The sequence below is a fragment of the Myxocyprinus asiaticus genome, chromosome 11 (genome assembly GCF_019703515.2).
Source record: "Myxocyprinus asiaticus isolate MX2 ecotype Aquarium Trade chromosome 11, UBuf_Myxa_2, whole genome shotgun sequence".
NCBI lineage: Eukaryota > Metazoa > Chordata > Actinopteri > Cypriniformes > Catostomidae > Myxocyprinus > Myxocyprinus asiaticus.
In genome coordinates this window covers 34,655,482-34,672,440 of record NC_059354.1, presented here as the reverse complement: position 1 = coordinate 34,672,440, position 16,959 = coordinate 34,655,482, and the positions used below count along the sequence as shown (strand labels likewise).

The following is a 16,959-nucleotide window of genomic DNA, read 5'->3' as shown; positions in this document are numbered from 1 at the left end:
GCTACAAAAAAGTTTGGCTGCATTGAAGGTTCCCAAGAGCACAGTGGCCTCCATAATTCTTAAATGGAAGAAGTTTGATACAACCAGGACTCTTCCTAGAGCTGGCTGCTCGGCCAAACTGAGCAATCGGGGGAGAAGGGCCTTGGTAAGAGAGGTGACCAAGAACCCGATGGTCACTTTGGTTGAGCTTTAGAGATCATGTGTGGAGGTGGGAGAAACTTGCAGAAGGACAACCATTACTGCAACATTCCACGATCTGGGCTTTATGGCAGAGTGGCCAGATGGAAGCCTCTCCTCAGTGCAAGACACAAAAAAGCACCTAAAGGACTCTCAGACTGTGAGAAACAAGATTCTCTGTTCTGATGAAACAAAGATTGAACTGTTTGGCCTTGTTTCCAAGCATCTTGTCTGGAGGAAACCAGGCACCGCTCATCACATGCGCAATACCATCCCAATTGTGAAGTGTGGTGGTGGTAGTATCATGCTGTGGGGGTGTTTTTAAGTGGCATGGACTAGGGGATTGGTCAGATTTGAAGGGAAGCTGAACACAGCAAAATACAGAAGATATCCTTAATGAAAACCTGGTCCAGAGGACAATGACCCTAAGCACACAGCCAAGACAATGCAAGAGTGGCTTAGGGACAACTCTGTGAATGTCCTTGAGAGACCCAGCCAGAGTCCAGACTTGAACCCAATCGAACATCTCTGGAGAGACCTAAAAATGGCTGTCCACCGACAGTCCCCATCCAACCTGACAAAGCTTGAGAGGATCTGCAGAGAAGAATGGTAGAAAATCCCCAAATGTGTGCAAAGCTTGTCGCATCATACCCAAAAAGACTTGAGGCTGTAATCGCTGCCAAAGGTACTTTAACTATAGTACTGAGTTAAGGGTCTGAATACTTGTCAATGTGATATTTCAGTTTTTATTTTTAATAGTTTTGCAAAGTTTGCAAATGCTTTGTCATTATGGGGTATGGAGTGTACATTGATGTGAGAAAAAAATTTTTTTAAAGCATTTTAGCATAAGGCTGCAACATAAAAAAATGTGGAAAAAAAAGATTAAGGGTCTGAATAATTTTTGAATGCACTGTATTTTTCTATTTTTCTTAAAATGTGTTCTGCTGGATAAAGAAAGTCATACACACCTGGGATATCATGAGGGTGAGTAAATAATGAGAGAATTTGAGAATTTTCATTTTTGGGTCATTTTCATTAGTAATATTAAATGAGCAAGAGTTCTATTGTACTGAATCAAGTGCTAAACCAGTGCAGACAGCTTATGCAAATAAATGCCTCTTTCAGCTGGCATAATTCATTCTCAGAGAAGTCATCCCACAGTATCACAAACAATCAATCAATGCTTTGCTTCTTGTTCGCTTTCTCTCCAAACTCAGAAGTAAACTGTCCATCCTCTGTCAAGTTTAAACTAGGTTACTACACTGAACCCATGGTAGGGGTCCCCCTTTTGGTTGCAAGGCCCTTATGTAGACACTTATGACGCTTATTATGTAGGGCCAGCATTAGATTCAGCCGCGGGCACGATCCTGATACAACAGCTTTTATACAGCCATTCTATAAACAGGAGGTTAATATTGAAAAATATACATTTTAAACACAATTTTATTACTTACAACTATAATATTTTTGCTCTGCTATTGAAAATATTTCCAAACAAAGTCATAGCAGGATCACTCGAGCAAAGCACAGATGGCAGCCTATATGTTACAAACATTGAAGCATCCCAGTGCTATTGTACTACATAGATTTGTATATTCGCTATCCAATATTATGTTGTAGTTGATGTTATAGTGAAGTGTTACTGGCAAATGTTGTCTTTCACTTTTTTGACTGTTAATGTCAATCCCACATATATTTCTTTTCCCCCTGCAGCCTCATTGTGTGTTGCTGGCATCAAAGGAGAACTCGGCACCAGTGAAACTGGGCGGCTTTGGTGTGGCTATACAGCTTGGAGAGTCTGGACTCGTGGCTGGAGGTACTAAAAAACATTTCAGATATTCTTTTTTGCACTAAAAACTGATGTACTATGTTGCACAAAAATGGTTAACACACAACACATGAATGTTTTCTATGTTCTTGCACTGCAAACCAGTGGCTTCATAGAGTAACCTATGGTCGGCATGATTTTATGTACATTAGTAGCATTTTGAAAAGCAGAGTGTTGAAAATAAAACACTGATTTGTCATAACAGAGAAGAGCCTTATCTTGTTTGCAAAGCATTGGCTTGCTTTCGGTTCAGTATTTTAGACGAAACCACTAGCTCAGTGTTCAGAAAATAGCTCTTACTTAGTATTTGTCTCACTTAACAAGTCCTAATAACTGGGTCTTGAATTTCAAATCTTCCAAGCAGTGATTTTGTCTCAATTAATGTAACTCTTTGACACTTATACCATTTGTGGGTGGCTGTGTAGGCATGATTGTGTTTGATTGCTCAAAACTTGTGTCAGCAGCATCTCTTTTTGTGTATGTTTGAATGGATGCTCACATGTGACTTGTTGTCTGTGCTGCAGGCCGGGTGGGCACTCCACACTTCATGGCACCTGAAGTGGTGAAAAGAGAACCTTACGGGAAACCTGTGGATGTGTGGGGCTGCGGAGTCATCCTCTACATCCTGCTCAGTGGCTGCCTGCCCTTCTACGGCACCAAAGAGCGCCTGTTTGAAGCAATCATAAAAGGAAGATACAAGGTAGTGATTAAATTGCAGAGTCGGTTAAGATGAAACAAAGCCACACAGAAAAGCTCCAAGGCCTTAAAAATGGACTGAGATCAGGCTTATGAAAATGGCTATACACTGATTTGTTTAAGGGCTTCTATTTGGAGGTATGGAGATTTTATTCAGTTACCTAATTAACTCTAACCTAGTCACCTATTACACTGGAATCTCAGCACATCTCAGAGCTATGGTACCACTTTTCCATTCTGGCCCAGTTCTTTCACTAAATAAATGGTGGTTATGTACTGGAAGAATTAGCTCCACACCGGCCCTTTAAGTCAACTGGTCTCAAACCAGGAACCTCTAACATCAGTGGCCACGGGCAGTATAATGTTGTAACCACATTCAAAAGTAAAAAATAAAATAAAAAAGATTGCTGGTTACACTGAAAGTGCCCTATGCAGTGTATTTTGGTTTTTCCGTTCCTTTAATTTTCCCTTCCACCTGAAATAAAATGAATTAGTAACAAATATTATTGTATGAATTGATTGCTATAAATTGTATTGGGTATATTTAAATAACTACATATTACATCAAAGTCAGTTTGTGAAGACGGTTAATTCAGATACTCTGGATGTTGAAACATTCTCTCAAAACTTACGACTGCACCATGTTTACAGATTATGTATTTACATAGTCAGTTGAAAACATGGGCCAGTTATGAGAGCACCGGCTCTGGCACCAGCAACATTTTAGTTAAAAAGTAGTGTCAGAGCTCTGGGTTTGTTCTTTCATCTACGTGTTTGCTCTGCAGTTGAATCCCAGACAGTGGGGCCACATCTCAGAGAGTGCCAAAGATCTGGTGCGCCGTATGCTGATGCTGGACCCTGCAGAGAGGATCACAGTGTACGAAGCTCTCAACCACCCCTGGCTCAAGGTACCACCATCACACAAGAAACACCTGCTTTCTAATCTGCTTGATAAAGCCTTTGCTCACTGGAAGCAAGTGAAGACACTGAAATTTCAAAAATCTGGTAACTCTTAAAGTTATTTTAGTTAGTTTTGTTAATTATATTTCAAATATTTTTCTGCTTTTTATTGCTGGACTTCTGGACTTTGTTTTACTAAACAATTTGGGATCTCTTGTTTTATATTCTATTGCCTTCAAACATTTATATAAGAGATTTGCAAAGCCATTTCATAATAAGTGTGTGTGTTTCCTGTTAGGAGAGAGACCGCTATGCCTACAAGATCCACCTTCCTGATACAGTTGAGCAGCTGAGAAAGTTCAATTCCAGAAGGAAGCTAAAAGTGAGACACCAGCACTAAAAGGCTTCTGCATAATCCAGTTTCAGCTGCTTTTGTGTACATCCATTTTCTGAGATAAAGACCATAAATATGTTGTAATAAGGACTGTTAAAGAAATTAGATTAATAAAAATCATTGTTATACTACATGAATGGTCAAAGGATTTTTTTTTTAAGAAAGTCCTTATAGAAATACAAAATGTATATATGTGCTTTAGGAGAATGTCTCAGAATGTAGACAGTTGTCCGACTGTTGCTAAAGATGCAAGGATGATTCATATTTATATGGTCTTCCAGGGTGCGGTGCTCGCTGCAGTCTCCAGTCACAAGTTCAACTCTTTCTATGGCGACCCACCTGAAGAAATGCCTGACTTCTCAGAAGACCCCACATCATCAGGTACTAAAGCAGCCAGCCGAGAAAAACGATCAGCTCCCATCCTATGCACACTACCTTCCTTCTGTAATGGGTTTTGAGATGAGTTAGCAGTCTCTTAGTCACTCGCCACACCGGTTTTAATAACATTGACTTTATCTGTCTGACAGAGAAAATTAGCTTCTTGTTAATTGATAGTGGTGCTCACTATCAATATTGTTTATATTTAATGTTAGGGACATGAACAAACTTGTAACCTTAAGAATTAAACTTCAGCATGTTACTTATGATACCTCAAATCATGTGGCTTGTTAAGGAGTGGTGTGCTGTAACTGTTCTGATGGACAATTAAACAGAAAAAAAAAAATCCCATGGTCCAGAGCCATATCCATGGACTAGAATATCACTGAGACTTTGGGTGGGTTCTTTTGACTTAAAGGAATAATTCTCTCATCTTTTACTCACCCTTTTGCCATCCCAGATGTGTATGACTTTCTTTCATCTGCTGAACTCAAGTGAAGATTTTTTGAAGAATAAAAGAGCTCTTTTGGTCCATACAATGCAAGTGAATGGGTGCCAAAATTTGGAAGCTCCAAAAATCACATAAATCAGCATAAAAGTAATCCATATGACTCCAGTGGTTTAATCAATGTCTTCAGAAGCGATATGATAGGTGTGGGTGAGAAACAGATCACTTTCACATTTTTCTTCTTGTGTTTTTGGATGATTCACATTTTTCATGCATTCTGCCCACTACTGGGCATGGGAGAAGAATTTCTAGCAAAAAAGGACTTAAATATTGATCTGTTTCTCTCCCACACCAATCATATCACTTCTGAAGATATGGAATAAACCACTGGAGTCCTATGGATTGCTTTTATGATGCCTTTACGTGCTTTTAGGAGCGTCAAAATTTTGGCACCCATTCACTTGCACTGTAGAGACCAAAAGAGCTGAAATATTCTACTAAAAACTATTATTTGTGTTCTGCAGAAGAAAGTCAAACACATCTGAGATGGCATGTGAGTGAGTAAATGATGAGAGAATTAAAATTTTCAGGTGAACTATCCCTTTAAACCTGTAAGTAACCACCTAGCAATGCACGACCAGCCAATGAGAACACTTTAGTAACAGCATGGTAATGCCTTGACCATCACCCACAACACCTCACAACACCATCGTGGTTGTGAGTTTTGCCCGGGCAAGCACATTTTCTTCAGAAAAGGGAAGAATCTCGTTTTTTTGTTTGTTTTGTTTTTGTAGCAATTGTCACAGACATTTTTGTCAAATTAAATCACTTGATGTGTCATGTTTAGACCTTAAAGTGTAGATTGTATATTCTTGAATTTAGCTGAATTTCAAAGGGATCAACTCTTAATATGGTTGACATTTCCTTTTTCCTTGTAATACCACTTGTGGTTACTTTCTGTTTTGTTTTGTTTTTTCACCACCCTGAACATTTAATATAGAATGTTTAAAAAAAAAAAAAAGAAGATTTACACACATCTTCTAAATGTAAGCATAATACAGTCTAAAGAATGCATTGATTTTTTGCATTTAGGATGTCAAAACCATCACTGGTATGTGTATGAGTTGTGATGCTGAGTAAACATGCTCCTCACTTCCTGATTGTTTTGTATGTGCACTTAAGAGTGTGGACAGCTCTTATCTCTAAAGACATTACATTACATCTCTATATTGTTAATGTAATAATTGTTGCTTGTTTCTATGCTGGCCATCCCGCAGGACTGCTTGCGGCAGAAAGTAGGTGTAACTGTATGTCTCCTCACATAGCTTTGATTTCATACCCTTGTGTAAAATATTACTCATTCCTGGATATGTGAAGTTGACTCTCTATGCATGTGCTTGTGTTTGTGCGTTTTCACACACAGGGGCTGTGTCACAGGTGCTGGACAGTTTGGAGGAGATCCATGCACTGACGGACTGCAGTGAGAAAGACCTGGATTTTTTACACAGCGTCTTCCAGGACCATGATCTCCACACACTGCTAGATGTAAGGAATTGTACTATACATACTGTTCAGACACACCAACATGCACTTACACCCTAAATATTCCCTTCTTTATACCACAAAAAACTATATGTTAAGAGACTGTTACAGCTTACTTTTAAGTTTTTTTGTTTTCAAAGAGTCAGCATTGACCTAGCCTCTTAGCCTCAGACTGATAACTGATGCATTTTTTGCACATATAAATGGTACGAGCACGTGGTTTATGCTGTCAGTCTGAAAGGAAATTACATGGAAAGGTCTTGGTGGATTTGAAAGTTATGAGGTTCATGGTTCAGGGTTATGTCCAATTTCAGGTTCATCTGCCTCTAAGCATCACATGAAAATAAAAGTGGAAATGTGGTTGGTGGCTCAGCCTTGTCCAGGGTAAGAGGATGGTTCTCTGCCGGAAGAAGCTGCAGTGGTGACCTGACTTTATGCTGATAATCAAAAGCTAACCTGTTCTAGCACATCCATTAGGCTTGGTTTGTTGACATTTAGGACACTTTTTAGCCAAAGCACCTTACAATGCACTGATTGCAGGCACCGTCCCTTAGGAGCAACTTAGGGTTAAGTGCACACTTATGGTAGGCCAGTATTTGATCTTAGTAACTTTTGTTTTCTGCAGTGGGCTGATAACATCCAACATGCTTAATCATTAGACAAAAACCAAAACAAAAAGGGTCCATGCTTCAGATATCAATCCTCTGCTAAGCAGTTGCTCTACCATTTGCAATAATGTACTAGAAATCTGTGTAGTTTCTTCTCGAAATGCCAAAGTGGAGCAATGAATATCAGAAGACCAAATTTCAGCTCTCCATGGAAATTGTATTTCTCGTCTTTTCTGTATATTTCAGAACTCAGTGAACTTTGTTCATTCATTGTTCTTTGTTTATTTATTACATTGTGTGTGTCCATGCACACACGCCTCTGCATGTGTCTAGCTTGTGTTTTTGAGAACGCATTCAGTATTAAGGCATTATGAGTGTTTTGTGTACTTGAGAACAAGTGCAGATGTGGACTTGGCACACGGTCTCTATCGCAGAAGTGTGTATGTGTGTACAAAGGCCTCTGTCAAAAGACGTACAGCTTGGTACCACCCAGTGTGGATGATGGGTCTGTCTCCGTAGTCACAGGCCAGAGGAAAGTAGAGAGGACCCACCCATCATGCCAGTACTCTGTGGGTAAGATTATAACAAGGAGGCTATGAATGCACGTCGTCCCCTGAATAAGGAGTGAAACAACAGCACCTATTGTCAGACTCTACACTTTTTTCACTGTTGCGGCTCCAGCATTATCTGTGTATCAGAAGCGCTGCTATAGACATTAAAACATTGCCATCCTCTTCACTGAAGCCATGGGCAGAGAGCTCTGTGTGTAACTCTACCTTCATGAGCAAGAGAGGTTGAGATCTCATCAGCACTGGCTGAATTCTTTGTGTGGTTTTCCTGGAGTTTAGCATTGGTTATGCCTGGTTTATTTGCAGTTTGGCTGTGGTGAGTAAACTGGGGCATTTTCTTTTTTTTTTCTTTTTTTTTTTTTTGCCAAACTTTATTTGGAAACCATATTTATTGTTGCTGGAAATGTACTAACCATGAAAGTTCTACTGCTGACTTTGCAGGTCTTACATGCTTTGAGACTGTGTTTGTGTAATATTGTGAAAGAACTAAAGATAACATCATGCTGTGTGACTTTTCTTAATAAGATCATACTTGATGTAATGTATCATCTTTTTACTTATGAACCAGGAGAGGTTTTCTATCTGCTTTGTTCCTTTATTTATTGACAACACTAGTTGTTCAGCCACAGCCTAATTAAATGCATCAAATAGACTTGGTCATAAGAGACAAAATCAATCAACCAGACTTAAGTAAACTCAAGAGCGTAAGTAAACCTAGTTAACTGCCTTGCAGTCTGCTGACTACATAGACAACTCAAGCATCAATTGAATTAAATCTTTATTGTCCATTCTCATGGAAATTTGTCTTTGGCCCCCCACAAGGTGGAATAACATAAAAGACAATAAAAAACATGCAAACATTCATACTCAGTACTCTGCCTTATGCCACCACATTAAAAATAAAATAAACAAGATTCAATATACCAAATACATTAAAAAGCAGTAAATGCCACTAAGTAAATCACAATTACATAGAATAAAAAGGACAGATGATAAAAAGCCTAAGTAAAAAACCTATAAAACTCTCTCCTCAAAACCTCTCTTCAATTTGGAATGCCCAACTCCCAATGCGCTCGAAGACCTCGTGGTGGCATAGTGACTCGCCTCAATCCGGGTGGCGGAATTGAGAAGAATCTCAGTTGCCTCCGCATTTGAGACCGTCAGTCCGCGCATCTTATCGTGTGGCTTGTTAAGCACATTACCGCGGAGACATAGCGCGTGTGGAGGCTTCACGCTATTCTCCATGGCATCCATGCACAACTCACCACGTGCCCCACCGAGAGCGAGAACCACATTATAGCGACCACAAGGAGGTTACCCCATGTAACTCTACCCTCCCTAGCAACCAGGCCTATTTGGTTGCTTAGGAGACCTGGCTGGAGTCACTCAGCATGCCCTGGATTCGAACTCACAACTCCAGGGGTGCTAGTCAGCGTCTTTACTCGTTGAGCTACCCAGGCCCCATAACTTAAAGACATTCTTAGTGGCTCTGTGCCCACTGTAGTGTCTTCCTGGTGGCAATTTTTCAAATTCATTAAACAGAGGATGTGACGGATCATTCACTATCAATGTTGCTTTCCTTCTAGTCTGTGTTTTATATATTTCATGCATCTGTCTCTGAGGTTTTCCAATGAATTTACCTGCTATGTTCACTGTTCTTGTTAATTTGTTCTTGTTACTGACCCCTGGATTTCCATACCAACATGTAATGTTTTACCTCAGGATACTCCCCACAAGACTTGTGTAGACCATTTCAAGAATATCTCTGCTAACATAAGCTATTTAGCTTTTATAAAATATACAGTCTTTGCATTACCTTTTTATATATATGGTCTATATTTGAAGAGAAATTCAAATTGTTATCTATGATCAATCCAAGATATTTAAATTGTTCAACCATTTCATCAACTTGGCCATTGAATATGACAGGCTGACATACTGGCCACAGCCCCCCTTTTATGTAAACAATGAGTTCATTTGTCTTACTATTATTTACCAACAAAGAAATTTCTTGACACTACTGCTGTACAACACTAATATAATCCATTTTACCTTTCATTTCGCTTTCCATTCCACCATCAGCATCATCATAATCATCATCCGTCTGCATTAACCCAACCAATGCCATGTCATCTGCATACTTAGAAGTTATCATCACGAATTTGCATTTCATTAGTTTATGCAGAAAACAGAGCAGGGGACAAGACACAGCCTTGAGGCGCACCTACATTTACAGTTATTTCTTTAGATAGGGTATATCAGACCAAAACTCTCTGAGTCCGGTCTGATAGGAAATCTTTAATCCACATTAGAAGGTTACCATTTATACCCAGATTAATTAGCCGTTGTAGTGAAATATCAGTCCTAATAGAGTTAAAGCTGAACTAAACAGAGTTTGAATTAGATTTATTTGACAGCAACTCTGCGCCAGAAATATTGTGTCAATATCATGTGAAGCACATGGGAGACTCGACTCCCAATTGATTCCAATAGAGTTTTACATTAGCATGTTGCTAAGTTAAAAACACAACACTCTGAAAAGCATGGCACACAAATATTGGGTTAAATGTTCAATTTGAATTAGATTATTTTTTTTACAATTTTTACACTATAAAGAATGGATATTTTATTTTATTTATCTTTTTTTACTAATGACTAATGTTGAAGCCAATATTTTGGAATACACCTGTGATGCCTTAAAATGTTGTCTAGGTTGGCAGCTCACTAGATTTTGCAATAGAGCTTCTGTTACACAGTGTGCACATAGAGTGCAGACCCTTGAGGATTGAGAGTGTAAAAGGAAGTATGATCAGGTTTTGCACTCAAAACATTTGGGATCACACATTTTTTTGTCCTGTGGCCCATCTTCAGTTGAGAACTGTATTGCTAATCACTGAAAATGAATCAGTCTAAATGGAATTGTATTTACATAATTATACATGTTCATAATTAACATAATGCAGCAGAATATAAAGCAAGTCTCTTGCATGCAACAGTTTGAAAAGTTAACCTGCAGAGCATAGTGCTTTTACCACATGTTAAACTGTGGTAATGTGGTAATGTGTCCTTTAGTTATAGTGCTTTCAGTCAGCATTTAGATATCAATCTGTATGCACAAGGCTTGTTTTCTTTGCTCACTGTATGCTTTCAAGAGAGAGTCTACAAGCCTGAAATTGAATAAAGATAAACATGGAATTATGCCCTAAACAAAAGGATTACTGTCAGTGCATTACTAATGTGCATTACTCAAGAAGCAGTATCAAATATCTGAAATACTCTACCTAAAAATGACTGTTCATGAACAACTTGCATAGCATTCATCAATAGATTTATTCAGAGCATAAGCCTTTGAATTGGCAGCCTTTACTTTATTAAATGTTGCTTATAATGTCCACTTTCAAGTTAAATATTCATCAAGTAATAATACTTTTAATTTAATCGATTTCCAATTTCCACCTGTTGGGATGGGTTTCATTTAAGCTGCAGTGTCTCTCAAGTATTGTGATTGTTTATCTAGGACACACTTTTCAAGCATCAAAAATTATCTTTAACAAAAATGCATTAACACAACACATTGACATACAGAAAGAACTGAGTCTGTCAACACTACATATAAACATACAGTATAAAGCTACATGTATCCATTAACATATGTGTAATAACACCAGATATAGCAGAATAAATGCTAATTATTTATCCATTTTCAATTTTGCAGCTGTATGACAAGATAAACACTAAGTCCTCACCGCAAATCCGAAATGCACCCAGTGACGCAGTTCAAAGAGCCAAAGAGGTGAGTGCTCTCCGGTTGCAGAAAGATGCATTTGAATTGGTCAGACATACAATAATGAGCCTCATAGATGTTCTCAGTACAAGTTTAATTGTAGTTTGTCAATAAAAATGACCCTAACCAGGCCTACTCTTCCTCTGCTCTTCATACACTGTCCAATATCAGAAATGTCAGATATTTTCAGTTGTGAAATTGAAAATTGCCCTCAACAGAATAAAATTGAGATGGTTTGTCTTAGCCTATTTCTTTGTTAAATTAGAGAGACAAATTTCAAGTAGTTTGTATTCAGTGTATCTGTATTGTCCTTCTATTGTTGCTTACTTTGGCCACGTTCACACAGCAGCAGAATACCGTTGTCAGTCCTGAATGAGTGCTTAACAGAGTTGCATTCACACAGTTCAGTTCTTTACGAGAGTGACAACTGCATTCTATAAGCAAACTGACACCTGTAAATGTTTGAGATTCACAACCACATTTTTGGCAAACCCATGCTGTGTAAACAGAACCGCACTGGACAACTTGTTGTCTGTCACATCATATAATGCGAGACCCATGCTGCACTGTAAACACCTGTGTCTAGTGTGTTTCATGTGGGGTTTTGTTAACTCACAGAGACGGAGATATGAGCTGCTTGTCATTTGAAGATCCAGCCGCTGTCTTCCACCGGAGTTGCTCACAGGCTCGAGCTGTGCAACACAATGCTGAACTCTGAACTTGGTTAAAAACATTCAGAGCTGTTGTGCCTTGACAGCACTTGTTTATTCAGTAAAGCAGTGTCAAATGTGATAAAACGTTCTGCTGTCATGAATGTTGCCATCTTTAGTATTTACTTCAGTCTGTCACTGCGGTTACAGGTGTTACTGAAGGTTATTGGGAGTACTGAAATACGGTTGTGACTTCGGTTATTTATTCATTCATACTGACGGACAGTATTCAAGCCTCTTGTATGATCTGGACATTTCGAGACTCATACCAGTTGTCAGTCCAAACACTGACTTTGTGAACGTGGCCTTTGTACCTACCATTTTTAATACTGCACATTAGAATGTTCTGAAATGACTCACCGCATGACTTTCACTTTGGCTTTCCTAAAATTAGTTTCTTCACTGCATATTTTCAGATTTATCTATGAGCTATTTCTTTCTTGAACTTTTCACTTTTTCACTGTTTATATAGTTTAGCTATAATTTAAAAATAGCTTCTTTTTTATTTTTTAAAGGGAATTAACTTAGAGATGCAACTTCTCTTAGAGCGCTGTTGCATACTGTGTTAATACCCTCTCAGAGAAGTTGCGTATCTAAATTCATCACCTTTGAAGCATTGCCTCTAAAAAAAAAATAAACAAAACCAGATAACCTTGTCGACCTCAGTAATTGACTAGTTAATTGTTGGATGACTAGTCGACCATCCTGCCTATCCCTAATAAATTTATTATAAGTTTTGCAGATGATGGTCCCACATATCTATTTAAAAAAAAAGCATATTTACTAATATATTTTAATGGTGAATCAGTTACAGATCTTTTTCATTGAGGTACAGTATTTATTTCTGGGCATGAAGTCACTGTTAATTTGAAGAGGATTTTTTTTTTATCCTCTCATAACACCATTTGGCTGCCGTTTATGTGATTTGTATGTATTTTATGTAGAACAGAAAACCTCAGACAGAGGTCTGTTTTGTCAGTGCTTCTAAGAACATACAGCTTAGTTTATTATTTATGTGACATTTACAGATCCCAAGTGGTCTGTTGCTGGTGTGAACACATGCCTGTTTTCCTCCTGCTGAAATAGAAAGCATTTAAACAAACTGCAAGTAGAAATCCAGATTAATAAGTGAATGTGTTTGTTTGCTTGTGCTTATGGAGTACACTTACTAGGAAAAATAGAATAACAACGTAATAATGACCTATGGAATTGGACACTGTAGCTCTTTCAATGCTGTTAAATTGCACAAAAATATCATTTTGTGTGTGTATGTATGTTTGTGTCTGTTTGCTTGCCTCAGTGTTGGCTGAAGCTTTCCACTCTCTTAATCTGCACCAAAGCCAGATAGTTAAAATCAAAACCCCCACTAATAACATAAATTGTGATTAATTAGTTATGCTACCAGTTTGTCCTTTACACACTAAATTAAAGTAGTCACACACTATCCATTAACGGCAATATAACTTTAGAAGTGATTACAAAACCCTTGCTGGCTCTAAACAACAGACATTACATTTATCCAGTATTATTTTCAAGCACAAAGTCAACATGAAATCAAAATTGACCCTATTTATTTTCTTAATGTTTGTTCCTGGTCTTATTGTGTACAATGAATCCATGTACCTTAGTCCAAAGAAAATATGTTTGTCTTTGTAAGTGGTCATCAGTGTAATTGTAATTACTAAATCCACCTTTGAAACAACCTTCTCTTTTTGGCTGACATCACCTAGGCTGCACGAGTCTGGAAAATAATGTTAACCTGTTGTCAAACAGATATGTACAGTAGTCAATGTTTTAGTCTACTGTTGTAGGTAATGCCGCCTTTCTAAAATCTTGCCAACAGTTAACGCTGTAATTTAATGGTGGTTAATGTAATAATAAAAGAACTATAAAATTGAAAAAGAAGTGTTAATTTTACTGGTTTTCCTTCACTCTTGTGTTGTGTATTGAATGACTAAATCCGGACACTGTAAATGCTGATCAGACAGGCCTTTTTATTCTGAATGAATAAAAGAATGTTTTTTATTAAATTAATAAAAACCAAATGAAATTCTGTCCCGCCAGTTTTTGTGCCAACCTGCCAGCAAAGGGAATTCATTCAGCCATATGAACTTCCACCACATTTCATGAAAACTCAAAATGAACACGCTTACGTTTTTAAACCAGCTCACACACTCTTCATTCATGCTAAAATAACATTAAATTACATTTTCAATAAAAAAAAAATAATAAAAAAGTTTTGCATTGCTATAAAGGTCGAACTTGACCTTCAGCCTCTACGTCCCAGTCAAAAAGCCTTCTTAAAAGTGGGTGCTGGCAGTGCTCCAGTCACAAGTTGTGCCCTACTTTTTTTCTCTAGTTGAATATTCTGTTTTGCTTGGAAATGCATCACATTATGCAAGTAAAATAGGTTGCGAATACCATTTCATGTTGACTCAAAGTTAATGGTGCTGAATTTATGATCTTATACAGCAATTGTGTCAACAAAAGCATTCTAATTATTTTGAAAACATGTCAACCATTAATCAAAGCCCAACTCTGTGCAATAAGATTAGCATGATCAAACAGGTTTGTTAAGTGATGAAAGTAGTCTTTGTTTAGGTAATTAGTTAGAACCATCTGCATGCTGTAAGAAAACAAATAGGAAGAATCAAACTACTTTGCAATGGTTAGTTCTGTTCTCAAACTGTAGTTTGACTGCCTACCTCAGTTACACAACTTATAAAAATCAAACACTTCCTTTTGTAATGCACATCAAAAAGGAACTCAAGTCTATTGGTGATTAAAAAGCTGTTCTCTCGAATAACCTTCCTTGGCCTCTCGCTTGTGATCACTGGCAATGGTGAAAGGCTTAAGGATTATCCTCTTTGTATTACATAGAGCCAGCGGGGTGCAAACTAACCCATCACCTCTAACTGTTTTCGCTAAGCGGCTGAAACTTACGGGGATGATAAAATCCTGCCTCCAAAACTCAACTTTCGACCCTGTGCTGCTTTCTTACATAGACTACAATAATAAAATGTTATAAAACTCTCCTGTGTATGTCTCTTGTACTAAGACTTCTGCTGAAGACGAGTCAAGCACGGCTTTGAAACATCTGGAATATGTAAGCTGCCGACATTTTCCCAATCTTTGAAACTTATATTTGTATTCTATTGCAGGACCATGTGACAATTGCTAGCATTTCATGCTCTTGTAAATGTCAGAGCCTTTGTTTTAGTGATTTTGACTGGGAATGGATGACGTTAGGGGCTGTCAGGTGGCTCTAAACATTGATTAGAGATAATTAGCATGGTCTAAGGAGACATTCAGGATCCGGTGCTCAATAGAATTCAGCAGAGAGTTGTGACATATCTGCAGTACTGTGCCAAATCACCCCCTCCCACCTACCGCCACCCACCCCACCAATGGAAGGGGCAAATGAGTCCAAACAGGATTGCTGATTGGTCACAAGGAGTCTAAGGGTCATGCCAAAAATGTTTGTGTGTGTGTGTGAATGTGTGTTCTGATATATGATGTGTGGGGTTTCAGCAGTCCAGTTAAGAGTTCTGTTGCAGTTTATTTGTTCATAAAGCTTAAATGTCAGGTATAACATCCTTACTTTAAACGAGTAAAGCATGGAACTGGCAGCCTGAGGAAAAGCCTGACGAATGTGTCTGTCTCTGTAGGTATTGGAGGAAATTTCGTGCTACCCTAAAAACACAGACGCTAAAGAACTGAGACGGATCCTAACCCAGCCACATTTCATGGTGAGTCATAACAGCATAGCACTTGTTTTTAACACGTATTTTGTTTTTGCTTTTGTTTTTTGTTTTTCTTTACAAATAACCTTAGACATCTCAGTGTGATCCTCACTGACATCATCTTGGCTCTTGGTGTAACCCTTTTAGCAATACATACACAGTAATCTGAAATATAGTGAAACAGCTAGATTGGAGTCATCTAGTTTGATTGAATCACTGTATCAGCAAAACTATCTGTGATGAGATTCAATCAACATAATTAGATATTGATTAGAGCACTATATTAATTGAATCTGTGTTATTTACTCACTACCTAAAGGACATGAGGATGTCGTCAGCAGTTTTGTTGTTACATCATGTCAGTCTTCGCAATCTTTTTCTGTTACCTCTGCTGAAGTCAATGAGGTACTCGGAACTCTTGTGTTCAAAGCATTGTTCTTATCAGGAGAACAAACAACCTTTAGAGCAACTTAAGACAGGTGGTGAAGAGTTTGCCCTTCGCTCTGCGCTGACTATTTGTCAGGGAAGGAGGTTTAATTGATAAATATTTCTTAACTCTCTTTCAGTAAAGTTTATTTTTTATCCGGATCAGAATGCCCAACAGGTTTGTCTCACTCCACAACACAAGAAGTGAGCGCTGGTTCTCTCCTGTGCTGTATCCCTTGGCTCTCTTGAGCGCAGCTAACTTTACCATGGTCAAGATAATTGCGGAATTGAAATTCAGATTTCGTTTTAGTGATAATTAGTGGTGCGAGGGCTTAACGTGTGCTGTACATATTTTTCTTCTTTGTGGATTATGAATTCAGGTGATTTCGTCATCCGCTCCGCTTCGTTCTGAAACATTTCAAGAGAAGAGTGTCATACACGGGTATTTTCATCAACTACTCTTACACTTAGTAAATAACAGGGATTTTATGATGATATTGTGTAATCCTATAAATGAACATATTGATATTATTAAAACATATTGAATGAGAGCCGTACTGTGAGCGTGCATTTGTCATATGAAAAAAGTGATATGACCCCTTAAAATCAATTGTACAACATTTCAGTTTTTCGATCGGCATAGAAAATGTGGAGGGAAAAAAAAGTGCACAGATCCTGTGAAGGCCTGGTTGGTGCAATCTGGTCTCATATTGAAAACGTGACTCTATACTGTATACATTTTTGCAAAACTTGTTA

At 38.1% G+C, this 16,959-nt stretch overlaps 1 protein-coding gene across 19 annotated transcripts in view; it reads left to right on the top strand.

The window, feature by feature from the left end:
* LOC127447681 (peripheral plasma membrane protein CASK-like) overlaps nucleotides 1-16,959 on the top strand; it is a 244,914-nt gene that overhangs the window by 200,826 nt on the left and 27,129 nt on the right. For 9 of the 19 annotated variants that reach the window (XM_051709662.1, XM_051709660.1, XM_051709668.1 and 6 more), the window contains exons 6-15: nucleotides 1,891-1,993; nucleotides 2,530-2,705; nucleotides 3,487-3,609; nucleotides 3,900-3,983; nucleotides 4,277-4,376; nucleotides 6,099-6,128; nucleotides 6,245-6,366; nucleotides 11,256-11,333; nucleotides 15,093-15,140; nucleotides 15,703-15,783. In XM_051709662.1, coding sequence (XP_051565622.1) covers nucleotides 1,891-1,993; nucleotides 2,530-2,705; nucleotides 3,487-3,609; nucleotides 3,900-3,983; nucleotides 4,277-4,376; nucleotides 6,099-6,128; nucleotides 6,245-6,366; nucleotides 11,256-11,333; nucleotides 15,093-15,140; nucleotides 15,703-15,783 — 945 coding nt within the window. The remainder of the gene's footprint in view (nucleotides 1-1,890; nucleotides 1,994-2,529; nucleotides 2,706-3,486; nucleotides 3,610-3,899; nucleotides 3,984-4,276; nucleotides 4,377-6,098; nucleotides 6,129-6,244; nucleotides 6,367-11,255; nucleotides 11,334-15,092; nucleotides 15,141-15,702; nucleotides 15,784-16,959) is intronic. The other 10 variants (XM_051709672.1, XM_051709666.1, XM_051709675.1 and 7 more) reach the window with 5 other exon arrangements.